The 23,154-nt window shown below is 44.6% G+C and overlaps 1 protein-coding gene across 10 annotated transcripts in view; it reads right to left on the reverse strand.

The window, feature by feature from the left end:
* UNC79 (unc-79 homolog, NALCN channel complex subunit) overlaps positions 1 to 23,154 on the reverse strand; it is a 261,393-nt gene that overhangs the window by 103,281 nt on the left and 134,958 nt on the right. For all 10 annotated transcript variants that reach the window (XM_058655399.1, XM_058655396.1, XM_058655404.1 and 7 more), the window contains 8 exons: positions 22,317 to 22,546; positions 20,673 to 20,844; positions 19,174 to 19,404; positions 10,439 to 10,629; positions 9,776 to 9,899; positions 7,742 to 7,882; positions 4,927 to 5,148; positions 822 to 1,049 (listed from right to left, as the gene is read on the reverse strand). In XM_058655399.1, coding sequence (XP_058511382.1) covers positions 822 to 1,049; positions 4,927 to 5,148; positions 7,742 to 7,882; positions 9,776 to 9,899; positions 10,439 to 10,629; positions 19,174 to 19,404; positions 20,673 to 20,844; positions 22,317 to 22,546 — 1,539 coding nt within the window. The remainder of the gene's footprint in view (positions 1 to 821; positions 1,050 to 4,926; positions 5,149 to 7,741; positions 7,883 to 9,775; positions 9,900 to 10,438; positions 10,630 to 19,173; positions 19,405 to 20,672; positions 20,845 to 22,316; positions 22,547 to 23,154) is intronic.

The following is a 23,154-nucleotide window of genomic DNA, read 5'->3' on the forward strand; positions in this document are numbered from 1 at the left end:
GGTCCATTTCATGGCCTTAGCCACATGGAACCACTTGCACTTTCCTGAGTACATCCTCCTCTTCCATCATCTATAAAGAGAGAGTTCTGGGTCTGATGGGCCCTTCCCTCCAATTCTTTTCATTCACTCCTCATTCGGGGAAGAGCTCAGATGGCCTTCCTGTACCAAAACACCTTCAAGCTAGCTCTACTCTCCCTTCTCTGTATTCCTATAATTGCCCTGGTCACTGGCTCAGATAATTCAAGTTCACCTACTGTGATGGTATCAGAGTATTTTAGTGATGTGTGTGCCTAGCTTTTTCTTTATGTAAGCAAAGAACAGCCAATATCTGAAGTAGCTAAAATATGACATATATTATCTGTTTCACTTCAGACAATTTTCTTGGAAAGCTGAGTGGGAAAGTAATAAGAAAAAGGAATGATAACTTCTGACTGCCAAGGAAGTTGATGGGTTTTCCAAACTGAAGTTCCCGAGGAATTCTCAGTGTCCACGTGCAGTTTGCAAGTATTTACTTGAGATTTGTTTGTGCAATCTATAGTACTTACTGGTATTTAAATCTTGTAAGACGATACTGTGATCCAAGTTCTTCTAAAGATAACGGGAATGTTTTGCATGCATGAACACTGCAGAAATGAGGACATTACAAACCTAACTCAAGCCACCTAAGAGCAGGAGCCTGAGCTGACAGAGCCACCCGGAAAACTTTCTTCCAACACAGTGTGAGGCATAAAAGATAATACTGGAGCAAGAGACTCCATTGCAGCAGCTCCCACAGACTTCATCACTGTTACACATGCGCATCGCAATTCTTCAACACTTACCACCAGCCGGCTCTCTTCTTTGGGAGCTAGTCTCTCCAGGAGTTCACAAGCAAGCTGATAGCAGAGAATACTCAACTGACAGAGGTTACACTCAACTGCTTTTTCATCCTTCTGACAGGTATGAGAGCCCCCCCAGGGGGCTTGGAAGACATTGTTTATGATAGAAATGATGTCCTTTGACAAGTTGTGCTCTAAACCCATCGTGATTCCATCATCTTGTAATTCCATCTGGAAGCCAAAAAAAAAAAAGGACAAAGAAAAGGAAAAAAAAGAAGAAGAAGGAGTTTGGTCTTTGTGTCCAACATTTCACTGGTATTTGACTTGGGGACAACTTTCCTAACTGAACACGTTTTTAAATTGTTTCAAGACGATGTTAGCATTCAAGAGTATCAGTACACTTTTTTTTTGAAAGATTTATTTTTATTACAAAGTCAGATATACAGAGAGAGGAGGAGAGACAGAGAGGAAGATCTTCCGTCCGATGATTCACTCCCCAAGTGAGCCGCAACGGGCTGGTGCTGCGCCGATCCGAAGCCGGGAACCTGGAACTTCCCCTGGGTCTCCCACGTGGGTGCAGGGTCCCAATGCATTGTGCCATCCTCAACTGCTTTCCCAGGCCACAAGCAGGGAGCTGGATGGGAAGTGGAGCTGCCGGGATTAGAACCGGCGCCCATATGGGATCCCGGGGCTTTCAAGGCGAGGACTTTAGCCGCTAGGCCACGCCGCCAGGCCCTATCAGTACACTTTCTTGCCACAGATTCTTCCAGCGAGTCAAAGCATTAGCAATTAATTTAGAACATTTACAAAGAGTTAGTTTTCAAACTCCTTACTTCATGAGATTTAACAGATTTCTTTAAAGGCTTCTCCTCACCTAGTGGACAGATCTTGGTATCTAAAACATCATTTTCCACTAAAAGGAATCGTGGATAACCCCTGGGAAGGCATTAGGAAAATATGAGCCTGGAGGGCCCGGCGGCGTGGCCTAGCTGCTAAAGTCATCGCCTTGAAAGCCCCGGGATCCCATATGGGTGCCGGTTCTAATCCTGGCAGCTCCACTTCACATCCAGCTCCCTGCTTGTGGCCTGGGAAAGCAGTCGAGGACGGCCCAATGCATTGGGACCCTGCACCCGCGTGGGAGACCTGGAAGAGATTCCAGGTTCCCGGCTTCGGATCGGCATAGCACCAGCCCGTTGCGGCTCACTTGGGGAGTGAATCATCGGACGGAAGATCTTCCTCTCTGTCTCTCCTCCTCTCTGTATACCTGACTTTGTAACAAAAGATAAATAAATCTTTCAAAAAAATACATGAGCTTGGAACATCTTTTCCTACCAGAAATTAGGAAAGTGCTCCGAGAGCTGTGCAGCCATGTCAAAGGAGTGCAGAGGTCACTCTGCAGGGACGACCACTGGCCAGATACTCCACACTAAGAGCATCAAAACAACTAATCCTAGTAACAGGGGACAGCCCGCTAAGTCAAGGTCCACAGGTGCATGGGAAGACAAGCAGAGAAATAAACAAACTCTCTCCCTTCTTAGACTATCAGCTAATGAAGTTAGAAGAAATCAGAGAATTAGAAAACAGTTATTGAGGCTGGCACAGTGGCTCCACCTGCAGCAGTGGCATCCCAGATGTGCACTGACTCAAATCCTGGCTGCTCCATTTCCTGATCCAGCTGCTTGCTAAAGGCCTGAGAGAGCAGCGGAGCATGGCTCAAGTCCTTGGGCCCCTGCATCCGCACGGGAGACTCAGAACAAGCTCCTGGTTTCCAGCTTTGGACCAGCCCCAATGGAGTCACTTGGGGAGAGAACCAGTGGGTAGAAGATACTCTCTCTCTTTCTCTCTCTCTGAAATGCTTTCAAGTTAAAAAAAAATTTTTAAAAAGAATTATTTGGCAGGCACCAACATTTATAATGATTTAGGTGTGAATTATCCCTTGATGTCAGAACTAGTAGATAAAATTCTGATACAATACAAGGAGTCTCATCAATTTAAAGTATTTCCTGCAAGTTACTTGTTAATTACAAAAGGAACAACACTGTCATCTCTCAGTGTCTGTGAAAGGCTGACTCCAGGCCTCCACACAGCCCCGTCCCTGCTTCTGCAGACCCAAAAGTCCTTTATTTAAAATGGCACTAACTTGGGGCCAGCCTTGTGACATAATGGGTTAAGCCACTGCCAGCAGTGCTGGCAATTCCATATATGAGTGTTGCTTTGAGTCTTGGCTTCTCCACTTCCAGCTGGGCTTGCCACTAATGCACGTGGAAAACCCAGAAGATGGGCCAGGTACTTGGGTCCTTGCCACCCACGTCGGAGACCCAGATGGAATTCCAGGCTATTGGCTTTGGTCCAGGTCATGCTCAACCACTGCGACCATTTGGGTATTGAACCAGCAGTTAGAAAAATCTCTCTCACTCTCTGTCTTGCCTTCCCCTTCTTTGTAATTCTATGTCTCAAAAGACAAACATGAATCTTTAAAAATAGATAAAATGGCATTATTTTCATATAAACCATGCCCCTCCTCTGAAATACTTTCAATCATGTCTAGCTTACCTGTAAAAACTAATACAAGGCAAACAGTAGTTACGCAGTATTGCTTAGAGAACAATGACCAAAAAAAAATCTGGACACATTTTTTTTCAAATGTTTCATTCCTTGATTGGTTGAATCTGTGAATACAGAACCCGTGGACACAGCGAGCTGACCGTAGCGACTATGCATTAGAGAAACCTGGCAGAAATCACCTTAGGCAAGACACTAAAGTCGTCATCACCAGCAATGAGGTTGTTGGATTTTATATCTCCTGATACAATGTACCATAAAAGACATATCACATCTGTGTTCTTCCTGCCAGAAACGTCTAACTCAAACTAGTTCATAAGAAAACAGCAGCACAATCAAATTGGGAGACATTCTATAAAAGAACTGGGCAGCACTCCCTAAAAGTGTCAAGGATATGAATTAGAACCAAAGACTGAGAAACTAGGCTGGGCTGAAGACGATTCTCATTACTCCTGTAGCAAAAAAGGTGATATTATTATTAAATCAATTTAAAAAAACTAATTTATATTAGAAAACAATGACATAATGATATGAGTTCTCTGATTTTTGTTAGATGTTCTGTGACTCTGATAAGATTTTTGATATGTGTTCTGTGACTTTCTAAGAAGATGTCCTTATTTTTTACACAAACAGGGATAAAGAAATATCATGTTTGCAGATTACTCTCAAATGATTCACTTAAAAATGTATGCATTCAGTAGATGCCTAGCACAGCAGTTAAGATTCCATTTGGGACACCCCATTCTCCAAGGAAGTCCCAGAGCTGTTTCTGATTACAGCTCTCTGACGATGCACAGCTGGGATGTAGCAGATGACGGCTTGAGCCCTTGGGTCTCTGCTACCAACACTGGAGAACTGGATTGAATTGTACGGCTTTTAGCTTTGGCCTGACCCAGCTGTTGTGAGCACTGGGGAGCGAATCATCAGATGGAAGACCTATCTCTCTGTCTCTCTGCCTTTACAATAAAATGAAAATAAATAAACTTTAAGTACGCATATACATACAGAGGAAGACAGAGAGCAAGAAGTGAGTGTAAGAGGTCTGAATATCTGGAGATTTGCAGGAGGGGTGTTGAGAAATTCATTGTACTATTCTTGCAGTATTTCTGCAAATCTGAAATTATTTCAAAATAAGTTAGAAAAAACCATTCTGTTTAAAATGTTTTAAAATTTCTTTCAATTATTTTCAAAATCAATCAATAACATGGACTAAAAATTAGCCTCATCACTAGAAAGTTTACCTAGCCCTTCCCATCAACAGCATAACCCAATTTATTGACCCAGTTTAATCTCCAAAACCAATTCTAATGATGCTGATGTGTTTCTAAAATTCAAATGCAAGCTCCTACGTTGACATCATTGCAAATATTCACAGAAATCGTTATCAGACCCTTTAGGAAGCCCCCAAAGGAGTCTGCCAAACGTCTGGAATGGTACTGCACCACTATCATACGTGTGAAGATGCCCAACACATGGAAAGAATCACCAGACACAGCTTCCCCTCCTCTGTCACCTTTGAACCAAAGGAAGCTCGTGCTTCAGCTACCTGCTTCAGGAGAAGGTCAAACATGAGGATGAAACAATTTAGATTCATTTCATCATCTTCACAATCAAAGTCAATAGTCCTTCCTCCTGGGTGCCCAAAATTCTTGAAAGGGCTACGAAATGGGCTACGCATAGGACTCCGAAATGGACTCTGGAAAGGACTATGAAATGGACTGAGCATGTTGTGTTGAACTCGCCGGCCAGGATCAGAGGCGACACTCACCTACAAGAGAGAATGTCAACACACAGAAATGAACTCACGGGTGTACAAAGGAGGTTACAGACATTTGAAGACTCTATGGAAGCTATCTCCAGCTGTCATACTGATTTCCTTCTTTAACCCGTAGCACTGGCACCTCCAGATACTTTGGGCCTTTTCCCAACAGGAACATAAGAAATGAAACCATCCAAATTTTCACTATTTGTTAAGGACTAAAAATGAAGAATGAAGGCATTTCCATCTGTATTTTCCATCCTACCAAACTAGATTGGCTGAACCTATGGAAAATCAAAACTTCAAATGTAAAATATTGCAAGATAATGTCAAGAATCATAAGCCCAGATTCTTAGATCGGCAATGACTACTTTTTTTTAAAGACACCTTTGGGAGGTTACAGGGATTCAATTATCATCGTTGAATCCCCATAACCTACTACTATTGCTTTGGTTTTGCTCTATGCACTCAAGCCCCCAGTCCAGGCCATAAACACCCTTCTCTGCCCTCCTCTCGAGTCCAGGGATCCTACAGACTACCTCCTGTGGCTCTGGCTTCAGACAGGGCTCAGTCATTCGGGAGGCAGCAGCAGGAGACCTAAAGCTGGAGGAGGGAGGTCAGAAAAGTTCTTGCTGCCCCTTGTAGGCTTTAATGCTACCAGGGTAGTGTTTCCATCATGTTATAGCTTCTCTAGTCAGCACCTCTTCTTCTTGTCCCTTAGTCCTAAGGATATGATGACTCCATAGGGGAGTGTCGCTGGACTCTGGGTGCCTCAGCAACCGTTTCTGGCCCTTTGATTTTTCTCACAACTCTGTAGGCAGAATCTTTATTGAAGTCTTTTCTTCTTAATTGTCTGGGATAAATGCTGTATCTGAACTTTAACTGATTTATCTACAAAGCTTTCTGAAACCATATTTTCTCTCTTGAAGATCTGTCTTGTAGTCAGAAAGCTCCTTCAACACTACTTCTAGGTTAAACAGAAAAAGTAAAACCCATCAAGAAACATAATAATGGGACCAGCATTGTGGTGCAGCCGATTAAGATGCCATTTCTGACAACAGAATCCCATGTCAGAGTACCAGGAATCCTGTTTCTGATCAAGCTCTCTAATGTACTTGGAAACAGCAGGTGACAGCCCAGGTACTTGAGCCCCTGTCATTCCTGGAGATCTAGATGGGTTTCCAGGTTCTTCACTTCAATCTGGTCCAGCCCCATCCATTGTGGCCATTTGGGGAGTGATACCACAGATGAAAAAAAAAATCTGTCTCTCCATCTCTCTAGGTAACCCTGCCTTCCAAATAAATAAATACATTTTTAAAAGGCAGAACACTGGCATAATGGCCTAGTGGTTACAGTCCTCGCTTTGCATGCACTGGGATCCCACGAGTTCATGTCCCAGCTGCTCCACTTCCCATCCAGCTCCTTGCAAATGGCCTGGGAAGGCAGCAGAGGAAAGCCTAAGGCTTTGGGACCCTGCACACGTATGGGGAACTCAGAGGAATCTCCTGGTTCCTGACTTTGGATCAGCTCAGCTCCAGCTGTTGCAGCCACTTAGAGAGTGAACCAGCAGATGGAAGATCTTTCTCTCTGTATCTCCCTCTCTCTAAAAATGAAGAATGAAGGCGCTTCCATCTGTATTTTCCATCCTACCAAACTAGATTGTCTGAACCTATGGAAAATCAAAATCTGTATATCTGCCTTTCCAATAAAAATAAGTAAATCTTAAATAAATAAACATACACATATATATACACACACATATATAATTGCCAAATATAGATACAAGCCAGAACATATTGACATTGATAATATTGTCTACAAGAAATCACTTTGCTGAACATCGGATTAAGCAGGTGTAGCTGCCTGACAAGGTTCCGCAATTTGATTCACTGTTGACACATTGCACAGAGTAATATGTTACACAAAGTAACACCATCTTAAAGGAAGGAAGTATAAGTGGTTTATAGCTTCTTTTTAGGCAGAGGGAAAAAGAACGCTATTTTTAAAAGGAAAAGGAAAGGTGCTGAATACAAACTAGGATCCCATGGTTATGTTCTACTTTCTGTCCCTAGAAGGCAGGTGGCCTGGCTGGAGGCATGTAGCAGACAGTGAGGGAAATTACACAGAGAAGCTAGACAAAAGGAGTTGAGAACAGCGCTTGTCAGCCAGCTGATGAGGGTCACCCTCTTCAACACACATTATGGCCTGAGAACATGAGTCTAGCAACAGAAAAATCAAGAAACTTCTCAATACTGAAAACTATTCAAAACTATCAATACTGTAGACTATTTTGACTGTTCTCATCCCCAAAGACACAAATGTGTCAATCAAACGGGATCAACTGGTTCACAGTGACAGAGGGTGTCACTCATGGTCAACATCCGCTGACCCTGACCTCCCAAGAAACGAGTAAAAACAACCCAAACTCCTTACGCTCGAGGGAACCACTGACTTATTGAACGGGATTAAAATTTCAGCAGTGAAATGGGCTGAGGAAGCATTTCAGCGAGGTGTCTATGATGCTACTTTCAAGCTTGCTATCACTGACAAGAATTTTCAAAGTCCTGATGAATAAGACAAGAACAGTTGCGGCAATAATTACCCTTCGAGCTGCCAAGTTCCCTGCCAGTTCATTGGCTCTTGACTTTCTTTGATTTGCCAGTTCTTTGACAGAATTAACTCCATCAGAAAACATACTTATTAATAGCTGAAGTGGAACCATGATATCTAACTCCGATAATACCTGGGGAAAAAAGGCAAACACCCCCACAATGAATAGGCAAACATTAGAACTTAGGGGGAAAAAAGCACACTGAATATTTTCTTCCAAAGCAAACTATTGAACATGAAGACATTTAGGGTTACCCACATCCCATTAGCACAGTCATCCTCAAATTCTTCATAACAAGAAAATAATTGTCCTTATTCCCCAAACCCAATATCCAGTGAGCCCCCAGATTCCTCATAGTAAAACTTTATAGGTTTCTCTTAACATTGCCCTCTTATCCCTACTCAAGCCAGTGTCCTAGTTTACTCCTCTTCCCCTGGACTAGTCAACACAAGCAAATTTCCTCTTGAGCCTGAACCTCCCAGCCAATCTCACTCTCCCGTATAAGTCACCTTGTCTGAGGTGAACTTTCTGGATATAATTGTCTTCTTCCTTCCCCAAGAAGGAACCCACTATTCTTTCTTAGAACTGAACACATGCATGTATTAGAGCACTTGTTACTTCATGCTGTACCTAATGATCTAATATCATCCCTCCTGCTGTGGAGTGCTTAGAGAAAGGGAGAATGAGGAAATGACCACTTCTTCGCCTGCTTTTACTCCCAACAGGTGCCAAGCACAGAGGAGCACTGCCAATGTTTCCACAATTAAATGAGTCAGCTTCAACCATGCAGCGATCCACTCTGCTGCCGGAATGGAAGGGCTTTTAAACCTCAGCCACAGCACTCTGTCTTCAAAGTGCATTCCACAAAACACACAGATTGTAGCAGCTCTAGCTAGAGGTGGTGGAGCTGGGCTTGTGCATGCGCCACAGCATAGCTTAGAAGACAGGCAGCATCCAGCCATTTGCACAAAGACTGGCTTTCCTAAAATAAGAATAGTCCCATGGGAATCTGGGCTGAAGTTAAAATTTTGGTGACTTATCCTTTTATCCTTTGCCAGTTATAATGGGCAGCACCCAATGCTTTGGAAGAGCTTGTGGGCTCACAGTTCAGAACCCAGAAATGCATTTGTGCCCATGGTGAACTAAAACACGGATTACATCATCCTTTTCTGAAACTCCCCAGACTTTATAAAATCAGGTATCCAACCCAGCTTGATCAACTTTTACTGAACTTCTTGAAAAACAAAGTATTGGTCAGGTTCTGCAAGAACAACTCAAGAGGATCACACATTCTAAACGGGGTAAAGCCCTGCCCTGCACTCCCAGAGTCTGCAGGCAGCAAGAGGAGCTGAGGAAAAGCAAGCACGCAGCAGAGAGGCAAGAGAGACTGGATGACTGCTGGGGGCAGGAAGCTGAATTCCAGTGGGAAGGTAGCGGTAGGAAGGAGCAGAAAGGAGTTGAAATTTCAGGAATAAATGGAGATTGGGGGGGAGGGAGGGCCCATTCCAGGTTGAAGAACAGCAGGAACTATTTCCCAAGCAGTCATTCCCAGACTTTCCAAGTAAAGGATCTGCTTAACATCCAAGATTTAGCAGAATCCCACAAAACATCTCTTATGCTTTTAATATCCATTGATGAAGAAACATCTAAGGACTGACAGCTGCCACTAAGTCAGGCAAACTACTGCACAGAAGTGTATATTATTAACCATAACAGCAGCTACATAGTGAGGGTACTTGCAAAGTTTGCAGAAAAAGGGACTAAAAGATAAATTTATTTTGGTGCAAAAAAAAATTTTTGAAATCCATGTGTAGTTTTTTCATGATGTACATTCCCCCCCCACCCCCCGTATATCTGAAACTCATTTATTTACCCATGTGATGTAATGGTTTGTCTTAGACCATCCCTGCTAATTGTTAGAATTGACAGGCTCTTGACAAAAACTCCCTAGCCCTCCACCAAGAGTCTAAAGCTCAGAGGCTAAGAACGTTTCCCCCAAAACCATGGGAAGCATCAGTCACTTACATGAAGCCACAGCAAAGCTTGCTCCTGCACAGAGGAGGGGTATCCCGTAAACCGACAACTAATAAAGCCAAACATCTCTTCCATCGAAAAAGGTAGAGGACAGAGCTCGATGTCAAACATTTTGCTGGAAAGCAGAGCAACAAGAGTAAATGATCAGTGAGCGTGTGACAGGATCCACCAAGGCTACCCTGCATTGCGCCCACACCCGAGCGGAGAGTCAAACCCTTCCGGTTTGTGTTCTGAACAGTTAGTAACATGTCTCATCTTACCATAAGAAAAGAGTTTCTATCATTAGCATAGGAATCTGACAGGGTTATAAACATATTAGCTTTAACCAAAGGAACTGCATTTCTAGGGAATTAGTCACTCCCCAGCACCTAAAAAACGTTTCCCTTTGTACTTTGTCCCCATATCCCACCAATCCTAATTATATTTGAAAATAAGCAAGCAATACAGGATGCTTATGCATCACTTACTCCACAAGAAGAAAATCTTTTCTGAACCATCTGATATCATTTTAGCTCCAGTTTACAGCTGCTTCGTTTGAAGCCACCACGGATTTTGTTTTCAAAGAAAATGGCATCATACACAATGTGGGCAGAGTGCTCAACAAACGCTAGATGTCATCACAGTTCTGATGACTCCGTTCCACTCCTTACGCACCTTAGTACTTCCCTGAATTCTTTCAACTGGTTATCTGGGACTTCGGTTCTGATGGCTTCCAGCCACTCCGGCATGATGCATTCCCACACAGACTGACTGATCACATTGTAGGGGATGAGGCAGAGGATTCGGTTGAGACCTTCCTTCAGCTGCGTCACTGTGCTGCAGGATTTATCCCAGTAGCCACCAACCTGGTGGGTTTCCGTGACCACAGGGAGCAAGAATCAAACACACGTGTTACAATTACGCTCAAAGACATGTTAAAGGAAGTGGGCATAGAGGAGGACCAAAGTGCTCGAAATCTGAGTCCGGAGCCAAGAACTTTCGGAGTGAGATTTGCACAAGTCTAGAAACCACGGGGAACCCAAAAGTTTTAAAAAAGAAAACATGTTTGTAATAGATCTAAAGATTGATTGCAGACTGAAGTTGAACTATTCTATCATGGGCTTTCCAAGCCACACATGGATTAGAATTCTGAAGATTTAGCCCCAACAAGATAAGCAAACGTTACCTCTAAACTTTGATTAAATTCATTATACAACATGCAGTGAGAACTGTATTTCAGAAGAACATGGCTTTCTGCCACAGGCCACTTTGTACAGGTGTTTTCATCATAGCACCGGGATGGAGAGCTCTGCTCTTCCTAATGCTGTATATTCTGCCATGATTTTATTCCCTAAGTACATTCTGGAGCAGAACAAATCAATGCATTTAAAAAAATGAATTAAGATGACGTACTTCCTAGATTAGCAAAGCATTCAAATTGTGAATTTATACATGTAAGTTGTTTATAATCCAGACAATGAAGACTGTTTTTACTATGACCATAGAAAGTGACAGAGGGTTAACTAGTTCTGAGTCTTTGCCATGCAGTGTAAGATTTGTGGGAAACAACCGCTTTAAATGAATCCAATTTTAATGTCTAATCATTACATCCAAAAATCTAGGTTTTTTTTTCCCCAGAAATCAATCAATTCTATTTTAAAGCTCCAATATTGATGTTGTACCATACCAATCAAAGCTCTAGATGACCACATGCTTCCCATAAACAACTGTATTTCTGGGCTTTCGGAAATACAGCTGGTGGCGATGCTGGTTACAGATAGGGCTGGCACTGCCGAGGTCTCCTTGTGGCTGTGATGTTAGTGGTTCAACAGCACAGAGGCTTTGCACTTTGGAAGAGGTACATCTTTGGAGAGCCGAGGATTTCAAGGGTCAGATGATGGATCCATTGGTTAGAAAAAGCTTTGACATCTAAAAGCAGTTTTACAGAGCATCTCATCCCAGCCCTCTTCCCTACAAATGTCCCCTTACTCATCTGCAAGGATCAATCTAACAGGACACACAAAAAAACCATGACAAAGGGGAGGGTGGTCTAGTGGTTAGGAAGCCAGTTGGGAGGCATTCCACTGTGCTCTGGTTTGAGTTCTGGTTCCGCTCCTGGTACCAGTTCCGTGCTTGTGCATCATCCAAGGAGGCAGCCGAAATGGCTCCAGTAGTTGGACCCCTGTCACCCACGCGGAAGGCTCAGATGGAGCTCCCAGCACCCACCTTTAGGCTATGACCCAGTCAAGGCTATTACAGAGTGAACCAGCAGATGGGAGGGCCCTTTCCCACACACTAGTCAAATAAGCATAAGTGATTATTTTTAAAAGAACAACAATGTATTTTTTTAATCCCAGTTAGTCTGTGAGACTCTTAATGAAATTGAAAAGCAGAAATATTTTAGAACAAAAATTGGAAATCTGTACCCATCCTGAATTCCCCTCCACAATCTTCATCCTACAAAATAATGCAATTGGAAGGATATTTAGGACCTAGCAGGAGCTCTTAGGGGAGCTTTCCCTCCAAATAATTGGGCAGAAGTGGAAAGCTGTGCTCAGAAGGTTGGATTATATCCCAGAGGCACAAAAGCTTTGCTGAATGATTTATAAAAACATTCCTAAAGCACGCTGCTGCAAATCCAGAAGCCCCAGAACACACAGCATTGTCTGCTTCCACATTAGTTGAAGATCGCCAAACCAGACTGCCCCTTAAGAAGATTTCCTCTTGACACCCAGGAACCCAAAGCTTCCTGCTGTATCTCCCTATCCTTTCCCAACTTTCTGCTTTAACCATGGCTTCCAGTCACAAGGGTCTGATCACTCTCTTTCATTCTCTCAAAGTTCTCTTCTGTATTGACTTGAAGGGCAGAGTTGGAGAGAGAAATACAGAGAGAGACCCAGAGACAGATATCTTCCATCTGTTGGTTTACTCCCCAAATGGTTACAATGGCTGGAGTTGAGCCAGGTCAAAGTCAGGAGCCAGGAGTTTCATCCAGGTCTCCTGTATGAATGGCAAGGGCCCAAGTACTTGGGCCATCCTCCTCTGTTTTCCCAGGTACATTAGCAGGGAGCTGGACTGGAAGCAGAGCAGCTGGAATTCAAACAAGTACCCACATGGGATGTGCCACAACACTGTTCCCAAAGTTCCTGTTTACTTAGGAGAGTTATTGAAGACTTATTTGCCCAGATGCAGAGCAACCTGGACATACACAGAGGAAAAATTGAGCTATGGTCCCATGGACATCGAAGCACACAGTAGCCCTTTCAGAAATGAGGGATCCACTGAACAGGGAAACCCCATGTTGGAGTTAATCTTATGACCCTTATCATAAACCCTGATTCCAAGCCCTCCAGTGAGATCCTACCTTGCCAGTGTTTCCTCATATAAGTCTCTCCTATCTAACGCATAACATTTTCTGCAGCCACCTCTTCCTCCACCCCTGTCAATGAGGGAAGCAGATATGAATCCCATTCTTTGCTTCCCTTACTATCCAGCAAATAAAGCCTTTCTCTCCTCCAAAGACTGGTGTGGCAAATTGGTCTTTGCACGCCTTGGCAGTTGACCTATCTCTATTTGGTAACATTTGCTCTGATACAAAAGAAGCAAATTCACAGTAATAGAGTTGGGTGAGTAGGCCAGCTCCTTCAGGCAATTATTGAGGCTGCCACCCAATGCCTTGAAGAAGCAAAATAACTGACTTAGCGATCAAGCTTCACAGAAACAGAAAAGTGACTCTAGGAATAACCCCAAACCCAGTCATCCCTCGTACCAACCCCCAAATCTTTCATATTCATTGCAGGTGCTTGAAGATACCCTGAAAGTTGACACAAAGGGAAAGGAACTGTCTAGCATTAGGAAGAAGAAAAGCTTGAACGGAAATCGCCCTCAGGCTCAGCTCCTTGGCTCCCCACTCACCTTGCCACTGAGGCCATGACCCTCACCTATAAAAACTGCACCCTCAAACAGCGGACTCCATCCACCTCCAAGCCCTCTTACAATGCTGGCTTGCCACAGCGCTCTGCTGCAGCATCCACTGCTTATCCCACATGCAGCCAGCTCTCACCCAGCGCCCTCAAAACCCTCTTAGAAGAGTTACCTGCTAAGTCTGCATCTTTTCCCTGCCCCTTTGGTATAAACCTTCCAGCAAAAACATCTCAAACACTCAGAGATGTCTCTTTAAGAGGCAAATATCTGAGAAAATATCCCTGATTTTCAGCCCAGAATTGCTTGTTTTAATTTCTCTGGCCATAAAACAGGAGGAATTTATTTCTCCTCCAAATAAGCATCAATTAGCACATGCACTCTCTCTCTCTCTCTTGCGCTCTCTCTCTCTCTCTCTCTCTCTCTCTCTCTCTCTCTCACACACACACACACACACACACAGAGTAATCCCCCTGCCTTCTCCCTTGGTCCACCCCACCATGCAGTAACTTCGCACACACCTGAGCCACAGCCACCATGAGGTCACCTGTCAGAGCAGATCAAAAAGACCTGAAGGATTCCCCTACGGATTCAGATAACTGCTTTAACTTTGACATTGAACAGAAGCGCAATTCAAATAAAAGTAGGGCAAAGATGAAAACCAACTCTCGTATAAACTAGCAACTTATACTCTGCATAAACTTTGAAAGTTAATAGGTTTCCTTTTGTGCATCTTTGGATAGATGTGATACATGTGTAAAATCTTCTTAACTCAGAATAACATTGCCAAGTTATAAAACCCATTAACAGAGTTCCGTTCTAAATTGCTTTTATCGGAAAATAAAAAATTTCTTCTATTGCTTAGGTGCCTGCCACCCACATGGTAAATCCAAGTGGAGTTGTGGGATCCTGGCTTTGGCCTGAGCTAGCCAGCCCCTGCCCTTACAGCCATTCTCCCTCACACCTTATCGTTCATATATATTTAAGATTTATTTCATTTGAAAGGCAGATTTACAGAGAGACAACAAAAGACAGAAAGAGAGGGATTTTCTGTCTGCTAGTTCACTCCTCAAATAGCTTAGCAGCCGGAGCTGAGCTGACCCACACTCAGCAGCCTGGAGCTTCCTCTGATTCTCTCTCCCAAGTACAGCGAATCCAAGACTTGAGCCATTCTCCGCTGCTTTCCCAGGCCAAAAGCAGGGAGCTAGGTCGGAAGCGAACCAGCCGACACAAAGCAGTGCCTGTACTGGATGGCAGCGTTATCTTAGTAAAACCAGCTTGGCTTTCTTTATCTGCAGCATTCTCAATGTTAGCAGACACAGGAGGAAAGTCGCTTTCTGATACCTGGAGGACTTCCACAGAAACGATTCGCCTCACCCGCAGGTGCCACACGTGAAAGCTGATGCTGAGCCTTGGTTCAGCTGCTGGGACCAAGAGACTTGAAGCCCAGCTGAAGATTCCTCATAAAACTTCTGGTAAAGCAAACTTTGCAAAGCACTATGTGGGAACAGATATTTAACCTAGTGTTCACATCCCACATCAGAGTGTCTGGGTTCAATGCCCAGCCATAGCTCCTGGCTCAGGCTTCCTGCCAGTACATGTACTAGCAGGCGTAGTAACTGGATTCCTGGTCCTGGATTGAGTTCCTGGCTCTTGGCTCTGGTCCTAGCCTATCCCAGGCTGTTGAAGGCATTTGGGAAGTGGATCTGTAAATGAAAATGCCTCTCTCTGTCTCTCTTTCTCTCTCTCTCTTTCTGTCTCTTAAACAACCATTTAAAAATGAAGAATTCTTTTGTGGTCAGTTCCCATTCTTGCTACATTTACACAAATGATCAGGAAAAATTTAATAAGACTAGGTTCATTTTCTGAACAGGAGAAAACTTCTTGTCTCTTTTATTAAAATGAAGGCGACTACAGGGAGAAATTTTATTTTTCAATGGAAAACTGCAACTCCACCCAGTCTTAGTCTTCATCTTTGAGCTGATTTTTTTTTTTTTGCCTTTTTGTAAATTGGATCCTGCCATTTTACACATTTAGTCAGTGAATCACAATTCCACTTTTGTGCCTCCTTCCTGACACAGCGCCAATGAGAACCACATTGCCTGGTTTCAAAGTCCTGGAAGCAAATGCTAGATGCCTCCATAGGAACTTCAAAGGCCCTATTACTCTGGCAGTTTAGACCACTCAGGAAGTAACCAAACACCCACATTCTGTACGCTCTGCTCTGGGAAATAACCATGACTGTGATGTTGACCCTCCACCATTGAAAGATTTAGGCAGAGTGACAGAGAGACCAAAGCGTAGGCAGGAGACATCTTAATCTGCTGATAACTATAACAGTTAGGGCCAGTCCACACTGAAGCCCCCAGGAGCCTTAACTTCATCGCGTCTCCCATGTGGGCGGCAGGCGGCCAAGCACGTGAGCCATCTTCTACTTCCCACTATGAACACTAGTGGGGAAGCTAAATCAGAAGTGGAAAATGCAAGACTCAAACTGGTGTTCCAGAATGGTATATTGGCCTCACAAATGAGTAGCTTAACTCATTTGTGCCCAGTGCTATCCCATGCCCTCTCTACCCTTTAATGATGTTTTGAGCCTGGCATCTAGAAATATCTTCAACCAGCTTGCTTCCTGGACTCAGAAATGAGGTCTATAACATAACCATCCATGTATGTTTCTGTCTGTTTTGTCCTACTGATTTCCTTCTTTGCAGATACTGCACCTATTAATTTCTTGTTTTTTATTTTTTAATCAGAAAGTCAGATTTACAGGGAGAAGAAGAGATAGAAAAATCTTCCATCCAATGGTTCACTCCCCAAGTAGCTGCAACAGCCAGAGCTGAGCTAATCTGAAGCCAGGTCTCCTACATGGGTGCGGGGTCCCAAGGCTTTGGGTCATCTTTGACTGCTTTCCCAGGACACAAGCAGGGAGGGGATGGGAAGTGGAGCGACCGGGACACAAACCAGCACTCACACGGGATCCCAGAGCGTGCAAGGCAAGGACTTTAGTCACTAGGCTACCATGCCAAGCCCTTACCTGTCACCTGCCAACCTGGACTCCTACTCCACAGCAATTAGCCTGCCTGTAACATCAAGGGATGTTTCGAATGGCAGGGATGTGGGAACACACTCATATCCTCTGCATTGCTCTATTTTCTGTTGCTGCTGTGAAATGCCAGGGGCTGGGCACTTTATAAGGAATACAGGCAATAATGAGTTCACAGTTTTGGAGGCTCAAAGTCTAAGACAAGGTAGTCCTATATGCTCTCTGTGTCCCTGCGGAGGGAGCACCTGGAGGGACGGGATGCCAGAGCACGGGAGAGGTGCCAGGCTCACCACACTCCAGCCACTAACTCTGGGGAATACAACCAATAATCCTGACCGCTTCCTCAGATTCTCCCCAGGGTCTCCTACCCCTCCCACAGAATCCACCCAGAAAGGCCCCACCAGCTCCCCACGTCGTCATCCTGGGGACAACACCTCCAACACATAAATCCTTGAGGGACAAACCGCACCCAAGTCACTGCACCCTCAGAGTTGGGATAACAGTGACTTCAGGGTAAAACCACATGAGTTGCAGCAGCAGTACGAAGATGTCCACACCTTCTTGTGTGACTTGGAGCAGGGCCCCCCCCAAAGCTCACCTCCAACAACTCCCCCACCAAGTGGAGTTTCCTGGGATTTCAACTCTCACCAAGCTCTCCCTTGGCATTAACAAAGCCTAAAGAACATCCCTTGCCTTCTCCCAGCAGCCCTTCACAAAGTGCTTTGAGAGTCTGGCCTATAAATCCTGTCTCTCTGGTTATTCAGGGAGTAATTCGGTCCAGAGTGTTTCCATGTGTGCTCATAAACAAATCTTGCCTTCTCTCCCAATAATCTGTCTACTGAGCTAATTTACAGGCCCCCAGCACTGGATTGAAATTGAAAGAGGAAGATTTCCTTCAAACACTATCATTTCTTATCCTCCAGGATCAGATGAGGACAATCTTTCAATATTCTAAGAAAAGTAATCATAGAAAACATAGGCCAGTAAAAGAATACTAGGAAATGGGAAATTTCCGTTATGTGAAAATTCAGTTTTAAAGTGAGCCAGTAGGTGGCACCAAAGAAGAAGGAAGTATGTCTTGATAGATGCAAAGACCTTTTAGAGTTCTAGAAATCAAATCAAGCTACTGCTTTGGATGGTCTGTTCTGTTTGACCCTTTAAAGTCCCATTTTAGCACAAGTCTAAATTGAAATCTACCTCAAGACCACTTTGAAAGAAGACAAAAAAATCATGAGTAAAAATAAAAAGTTGAGCCTTCTGGTGAAGATGCCGAAATCCCTTATATAAGTGCCTGAGTTCAATGTCCAGCTCCAGCTTCTACCCTCAGCTTCCTGTTACTGCAGCTGGGGGTCAGCAGTGATGGCTCAGTCAGCTTCCTGTGTGGTGTCCTTAGCTCTCAAGTTTTTTGCCTGGTTTTCAGGATTTATTTTTTTATGAAAGTCAGTTACAGAGATAGAGGAAGAGAGAGAAATAGACAGAATCTTCCATATGCTGGTTCACTCCCCAGATGACTGCAGCGGCCGCTAGACCAGGCCGAGCAGGAGACAGGAACTTCATCGGGGTTCCCCACGTGGGTGGCAAAGGCACAAACACTCGGACCATCTTGTGCTGCTTTTCCCAGGTACATCAGCAAGGAGTTGGACAGGAAGTGGGGCAGCCAAGGCTTGAAGCAGCACCTATAGGGGGGTGTCAGTGGCTCACGCGGCAGCTTTACTCTATGCCACAGTGCTGGCCAGAGCTCCCAGTTGTTGTCCTTGTGCAGTTCAGACTGTCGTGGCCATCTGGGGAATGAATGGGAGCACTCTGCCTGTTCTATCTCAAATAAATACACAACAGTGTTTTAAAATTTCAGAACAACAAAATTTAGAAAATATGTTGAAAACAATTATGTATTCCTGCCAAAAAGAGATTCTAGGCCTACAACCTTCTTCTTAGACACAAGTTGTATTGAATCAGAAGGCTTCCCAGAAGTACCCATGCAGCCTAAGACCGATCGAGGCAGGGGCAAGGATGACACAAATACATCCTGAACCAGAGGCACAGGGGTGTTCGGGTGCCCCCAGACCTGTGTGGCACTCCAGGGAGCAGGACAGGCCTCCCACCACTGAGCCAGAGAAACAGTGAGCTCTAGACGCCGCTTAGAAAGGAGTGTTGCTGCTGTAAGTTTCTCCACAACTAATGTTCCACAGTGTCAGGAAGACTGTGTCGTCTTACATTCCTAAGGACATCTCGCAAATTCATCTTGTCATTCTGGCCCCTCCGTAACCAATTTCAATAGCAGATCATCCATCACCCAAAATGTCTTTGACACACTGGACTCTCCCCTGACGGAACTGGGGAGATGTTTCTCATCTGAAGACGCTAGCTGCTGCAGCGGCTGAGGCAGCAAGGGTCCCCAGACGCCCCTTTCTTTAATGAGATTCATAAGAAGGCCTCCACTTACCCTGGCAAACTCCATGGGTTTGGGAAGAAGGCACATGACCATGACATCAAAGCGAACGTCGCATACAGTCTTCAGCCACTTGGTGACAAACTGAGGCTTCAGTTTCTCCACCAAGCTTCCCACTTCATCATCCATCATGTACGCTGTGGAGTGGAACCACTGGAACACCATGGCCACGAGCCGGGCCAGGCTCTCCGTGGGCGTGTTCTCGCTGGGCGTACAGAGGCTCACCTGGAGGCAAGAAGAGCAGGGGCTGCTCAGCCTCCATCCAGCTTGACAAAGCGCTGACAGGCACATGGGAAGGCAAGAGGATGTGCCAGCAAACCCACTGCAAACAGGCAGTTTTAAAAACCATGGTCACTGTATTCCTCTCTACTGGGATATGTGGATTGCAGCAATAATTTGCCCTCCAGCTTTCACCTTCCAATACGCATTTTTTTTCTGCAAGAAATGTGTTGCGTAACCTGTATTAAATAATTCACCTGAAAAGTTAAGTCTATGAACTCAGATTTCATCAATATTTCCAGGGAAAAGCCACTGACATGCACTCCAGTTCTAAAATGATCAGGTACAGGTAATAATTTATTTTTTAACTCAGAATTTTGAGGCTCTGAAACCCCCCTCCTCCCCACCTTGCACAAGACTTTTTAAGGCTGTCATTCCTTCTGAAACCATCTTTTCTTGGTCACTAAATCAGGGTCCAGGGATACAAAAAATAAACCAAACACTGTCCCTGACTTCAAAGAGTCCACAGTAGTAGCCTTGCTGTCATTGGGCAATAAATCTGAAGGAGCAAGACATGCGAGATCAACAATGACCTCAATCTGGTAAAGACATTTTCTGGAAACTATGTACAAACATGAAAAGAGACCTGTCACTATGGAGACCTAACAAACACCTCACAAAAGCAGAACTGGCCAACTGACCTCGCCTGGGACTTTGGGTCTGCATGTTTGTACTCCACTGAATCAGTGTTGCAGGGGAACCAAGTAATAGCAATCACATCTCTTGCCTCCACTGGGCTATCATTTCTTGGTGTGCAGAGACCTGCGACAAATCCCCCAAAGCCCCTAAAACTCTCCAGAACCTCTTCAAGGATGGGAGATGGTGAGAGGTGAGAGGTGAACAACATGGAATCTAGCGTTTGGCAACACACTAGCAGCATCCCCACTTGTTCCTTGTGATCAGGCCCTGGTACTGACCACAGGTTCCAACACCTGCCGTTCATCAAAACCAACCAGGGAGCTTTTCTAAAACAAAATTCTCAAGATTCTTGGAAAGGATCTAGGCCTTGTTAGTTTTTTAAAAAGCTCTTCTAGATAAATCAAATGTGTATGCCAGGGCAGCAAGCTGCAGCCCCAGAGCACACAGGCCCGTTACAAAGGTTGGTTTTCACTAATTATAATGTCGTCCTTTCAAAGGCACAAGAGAAATCCCTCATGAGGCAGTGTTGTTGAGAGAAGTCAGAAAGCAAAGAACGGTAAACATCTTTGGCTTACTAAGAACCATATTCCAAATTGGCTGAGTAGCCTCTGGTCGTGTTTATCATCGTCCTTGTTATCAAAGTCCGTGTTGTCCAGGGAGTGGTGGGATGAGGAAAGGCCCAGCTGCCGTCGGCGGTTCAGCTCGTGCTCCCGCTGCTCCGCATGGAACTCAGCTTCTTTCAACAAGCTGCCAAGGCAGGGCAATTTCAAGTCAGTCCACCGGGAGGTTCTAGATCGTGACCCACTTACAACATCATCACTCGATCACTTCTCTGAAGCCCTTTCTACTTCATCCTTCGTTCCCATTGCGGAGACAGACACACAGAAGGTACCAAGAACCACTTCCTCCAACTAATGGGAAGTGAATTTCTGGTTCCCACTGGAAGTCATCGCTTCCTCTTAGATCTATCATGAAGCCAGGTGACAGCAAAACACACGATACAAGGAGTGACTGGGGGACCTGCACTCAGATGTAAAATTCTTCAATACCTAGTGGTAAAGACCTAAACGGGCAATGAAGACACCCTTTCCAATCAGCTTTACAAGTATCAGTGTTGGCAAGAATACAACAAACACTGGTAACTTCGTATGCCTTGCTGGCATTATTCATTCATGAGCATGCTTCGAGAAGCAATTTGGTGATATATCAAGAGCTGTTGACATAGTCATATCCTCTGATTCATCAACCCACATCTGGTAATCTACCCTAAGGAGACAGAAAAGATAGGAAGGGCACTGCCCACAAAAACATTTATCAAAGAGGAATTTATAAGAGTAAAACTTTTGGAGCAAGCTAAATATGTAATGGTGGGGGAAAATAATGTATTTCCAGATGAATATAAATTATTATACACCCACAAAAACTGACAAATATAGAAAACACGCAAAATGTAAAAGAGCTAAGAGTGTAATATCAAAAAGAATTGTGGACATCCTGTGATTTAGTTACACAAGTGAAACACACATTTGAATAAAATGGAAACCTATGTCAAAGCTGAGGCTGAGAAAGTGATATGGCTGCTTTTTTCTCTCTTTGCAAAACTTCCTATTTGGTTGGACAAACATTTATTATAGTTCTGCTAAGTGTCAACCACTCAGATATGGCAGGGGAGCTCATCCCTGTCTTTAAAATTCTACAGTCCTAATATCATCTCTTTAATTTTTAAAAAATCTTGTCTCCTTAAATATTATACAAAAAGAGAACCTCTTTTGAGGTTATCAGTTGCCACGTTGCTTTCTGTATCAGGTCCTGTCGCACCTATAGGACCCTCAGGGCCCAACCCCGGGGTCACACGACTTTGAGTTCTCCCACACACTAGTAGTTCTTCTGTGTCAGGAATTTGGTCATGAGGCCCTTCACTCTCGCAACTGGCTAACACTGCTGTCAGTCAAGCCAGGCACCCCTATCCCCGCCTCCTAATCTGCCTGGCACCCCCACTTCATTACTTAATGTGCACCATGCACTTCAGTTTTTCTCGCCCTTGCTCCCTTCTCTTCTCCAGTGCCAAGCACAGTGCCTGGCATTCAGAGAAATAGATTCGTGAAATTCACGCATCCAAACATCATCAGGGCAACCCCATGAGAAGGGGTAATATTCTAAGCTGGGTTCAATGTGCTTGTCTGCATGCGGGGAAGCAAGTGCAATGCCCGTGGGGTCACCTGATCACAGCCTCCACCGCGCAGACCAGCTCCTCGGCGCCACACTCCCGCGTGTTGATGGGTGGGGGGGAGGTCTGATAGAGGTGGGTCTCGGCCGCAGCCCCCACATCACTACTGTGATGATTCGAGTGACATCTCTTACAGTACCGAACAGGCCTGTTTCCGTGACGACCGCAGCACCCTGCTGAAAAGCAGGTGACAACTGCTCTTCTAACATGGGAACTGCAATTCTAGAAAGAGAAAAAAACAATCAATGAAAATCGGCCACCATGGGTATGAATTAGAACACTTAGGGGGCCACCCAGAGGGAAAGCACATTTCTGAAGCACCACTGATTTGCAAAATGCAGGTCATTCTGCATTCAGTTAGATGTTGGTCACAGCTCAAAATAAAAGCAAGAGGGGAGAGTGGTAGGGAGGTTCTAAATACTGTGTTGGGAGAGCCCTCGCTATCGTCACCTCGGTGGGCGGAGGTGAGGTGACTCGCTTTGTGGATTTCAGAGTGATGCTTGGAGAGTTTCAGCAGCAAAGAGAAGAAAGCAGAAGAGAAGCGTGGTCGGAGAGGGCACATCACACTGTGTCAGAGGAGAGAAGGGATGATTTCAGGATAAACTCTTTCAGAATCAAATCCTCCACCAGGTGCAGAGCAGATTTGCGTGGCTTGTGCTCTGCCTGGCCTTGACTCCAGGACAGACAGGGATCAGGGTGTGCTGAGCTGAAGGCCCTGCATCAGGTCTTGCCATTCCCACCAACACTCTCTCCTGATGAAGAGCTGTGAATATGTCAGTCAGCACCCTCATGGACAGAAGCAAAAGCACCCAGTGTCACAGCATTCACTG

The sequence above is a fragment of the Ochotona princeps genome, chromosome 26 (genome assembly GCF_030435755.1).
Source record: "Ochotona princeps isolate mOchPri1 chromosome 26, mOchPri1.hap1, whole genome shotgun sequence".
Classification (NCBI taxonomy): Eukaryota; Metazoa; Chordata; class Mammalia; order Lagomorpha; family Ochotonidae; genus Ochotona; species Ochotona princeps.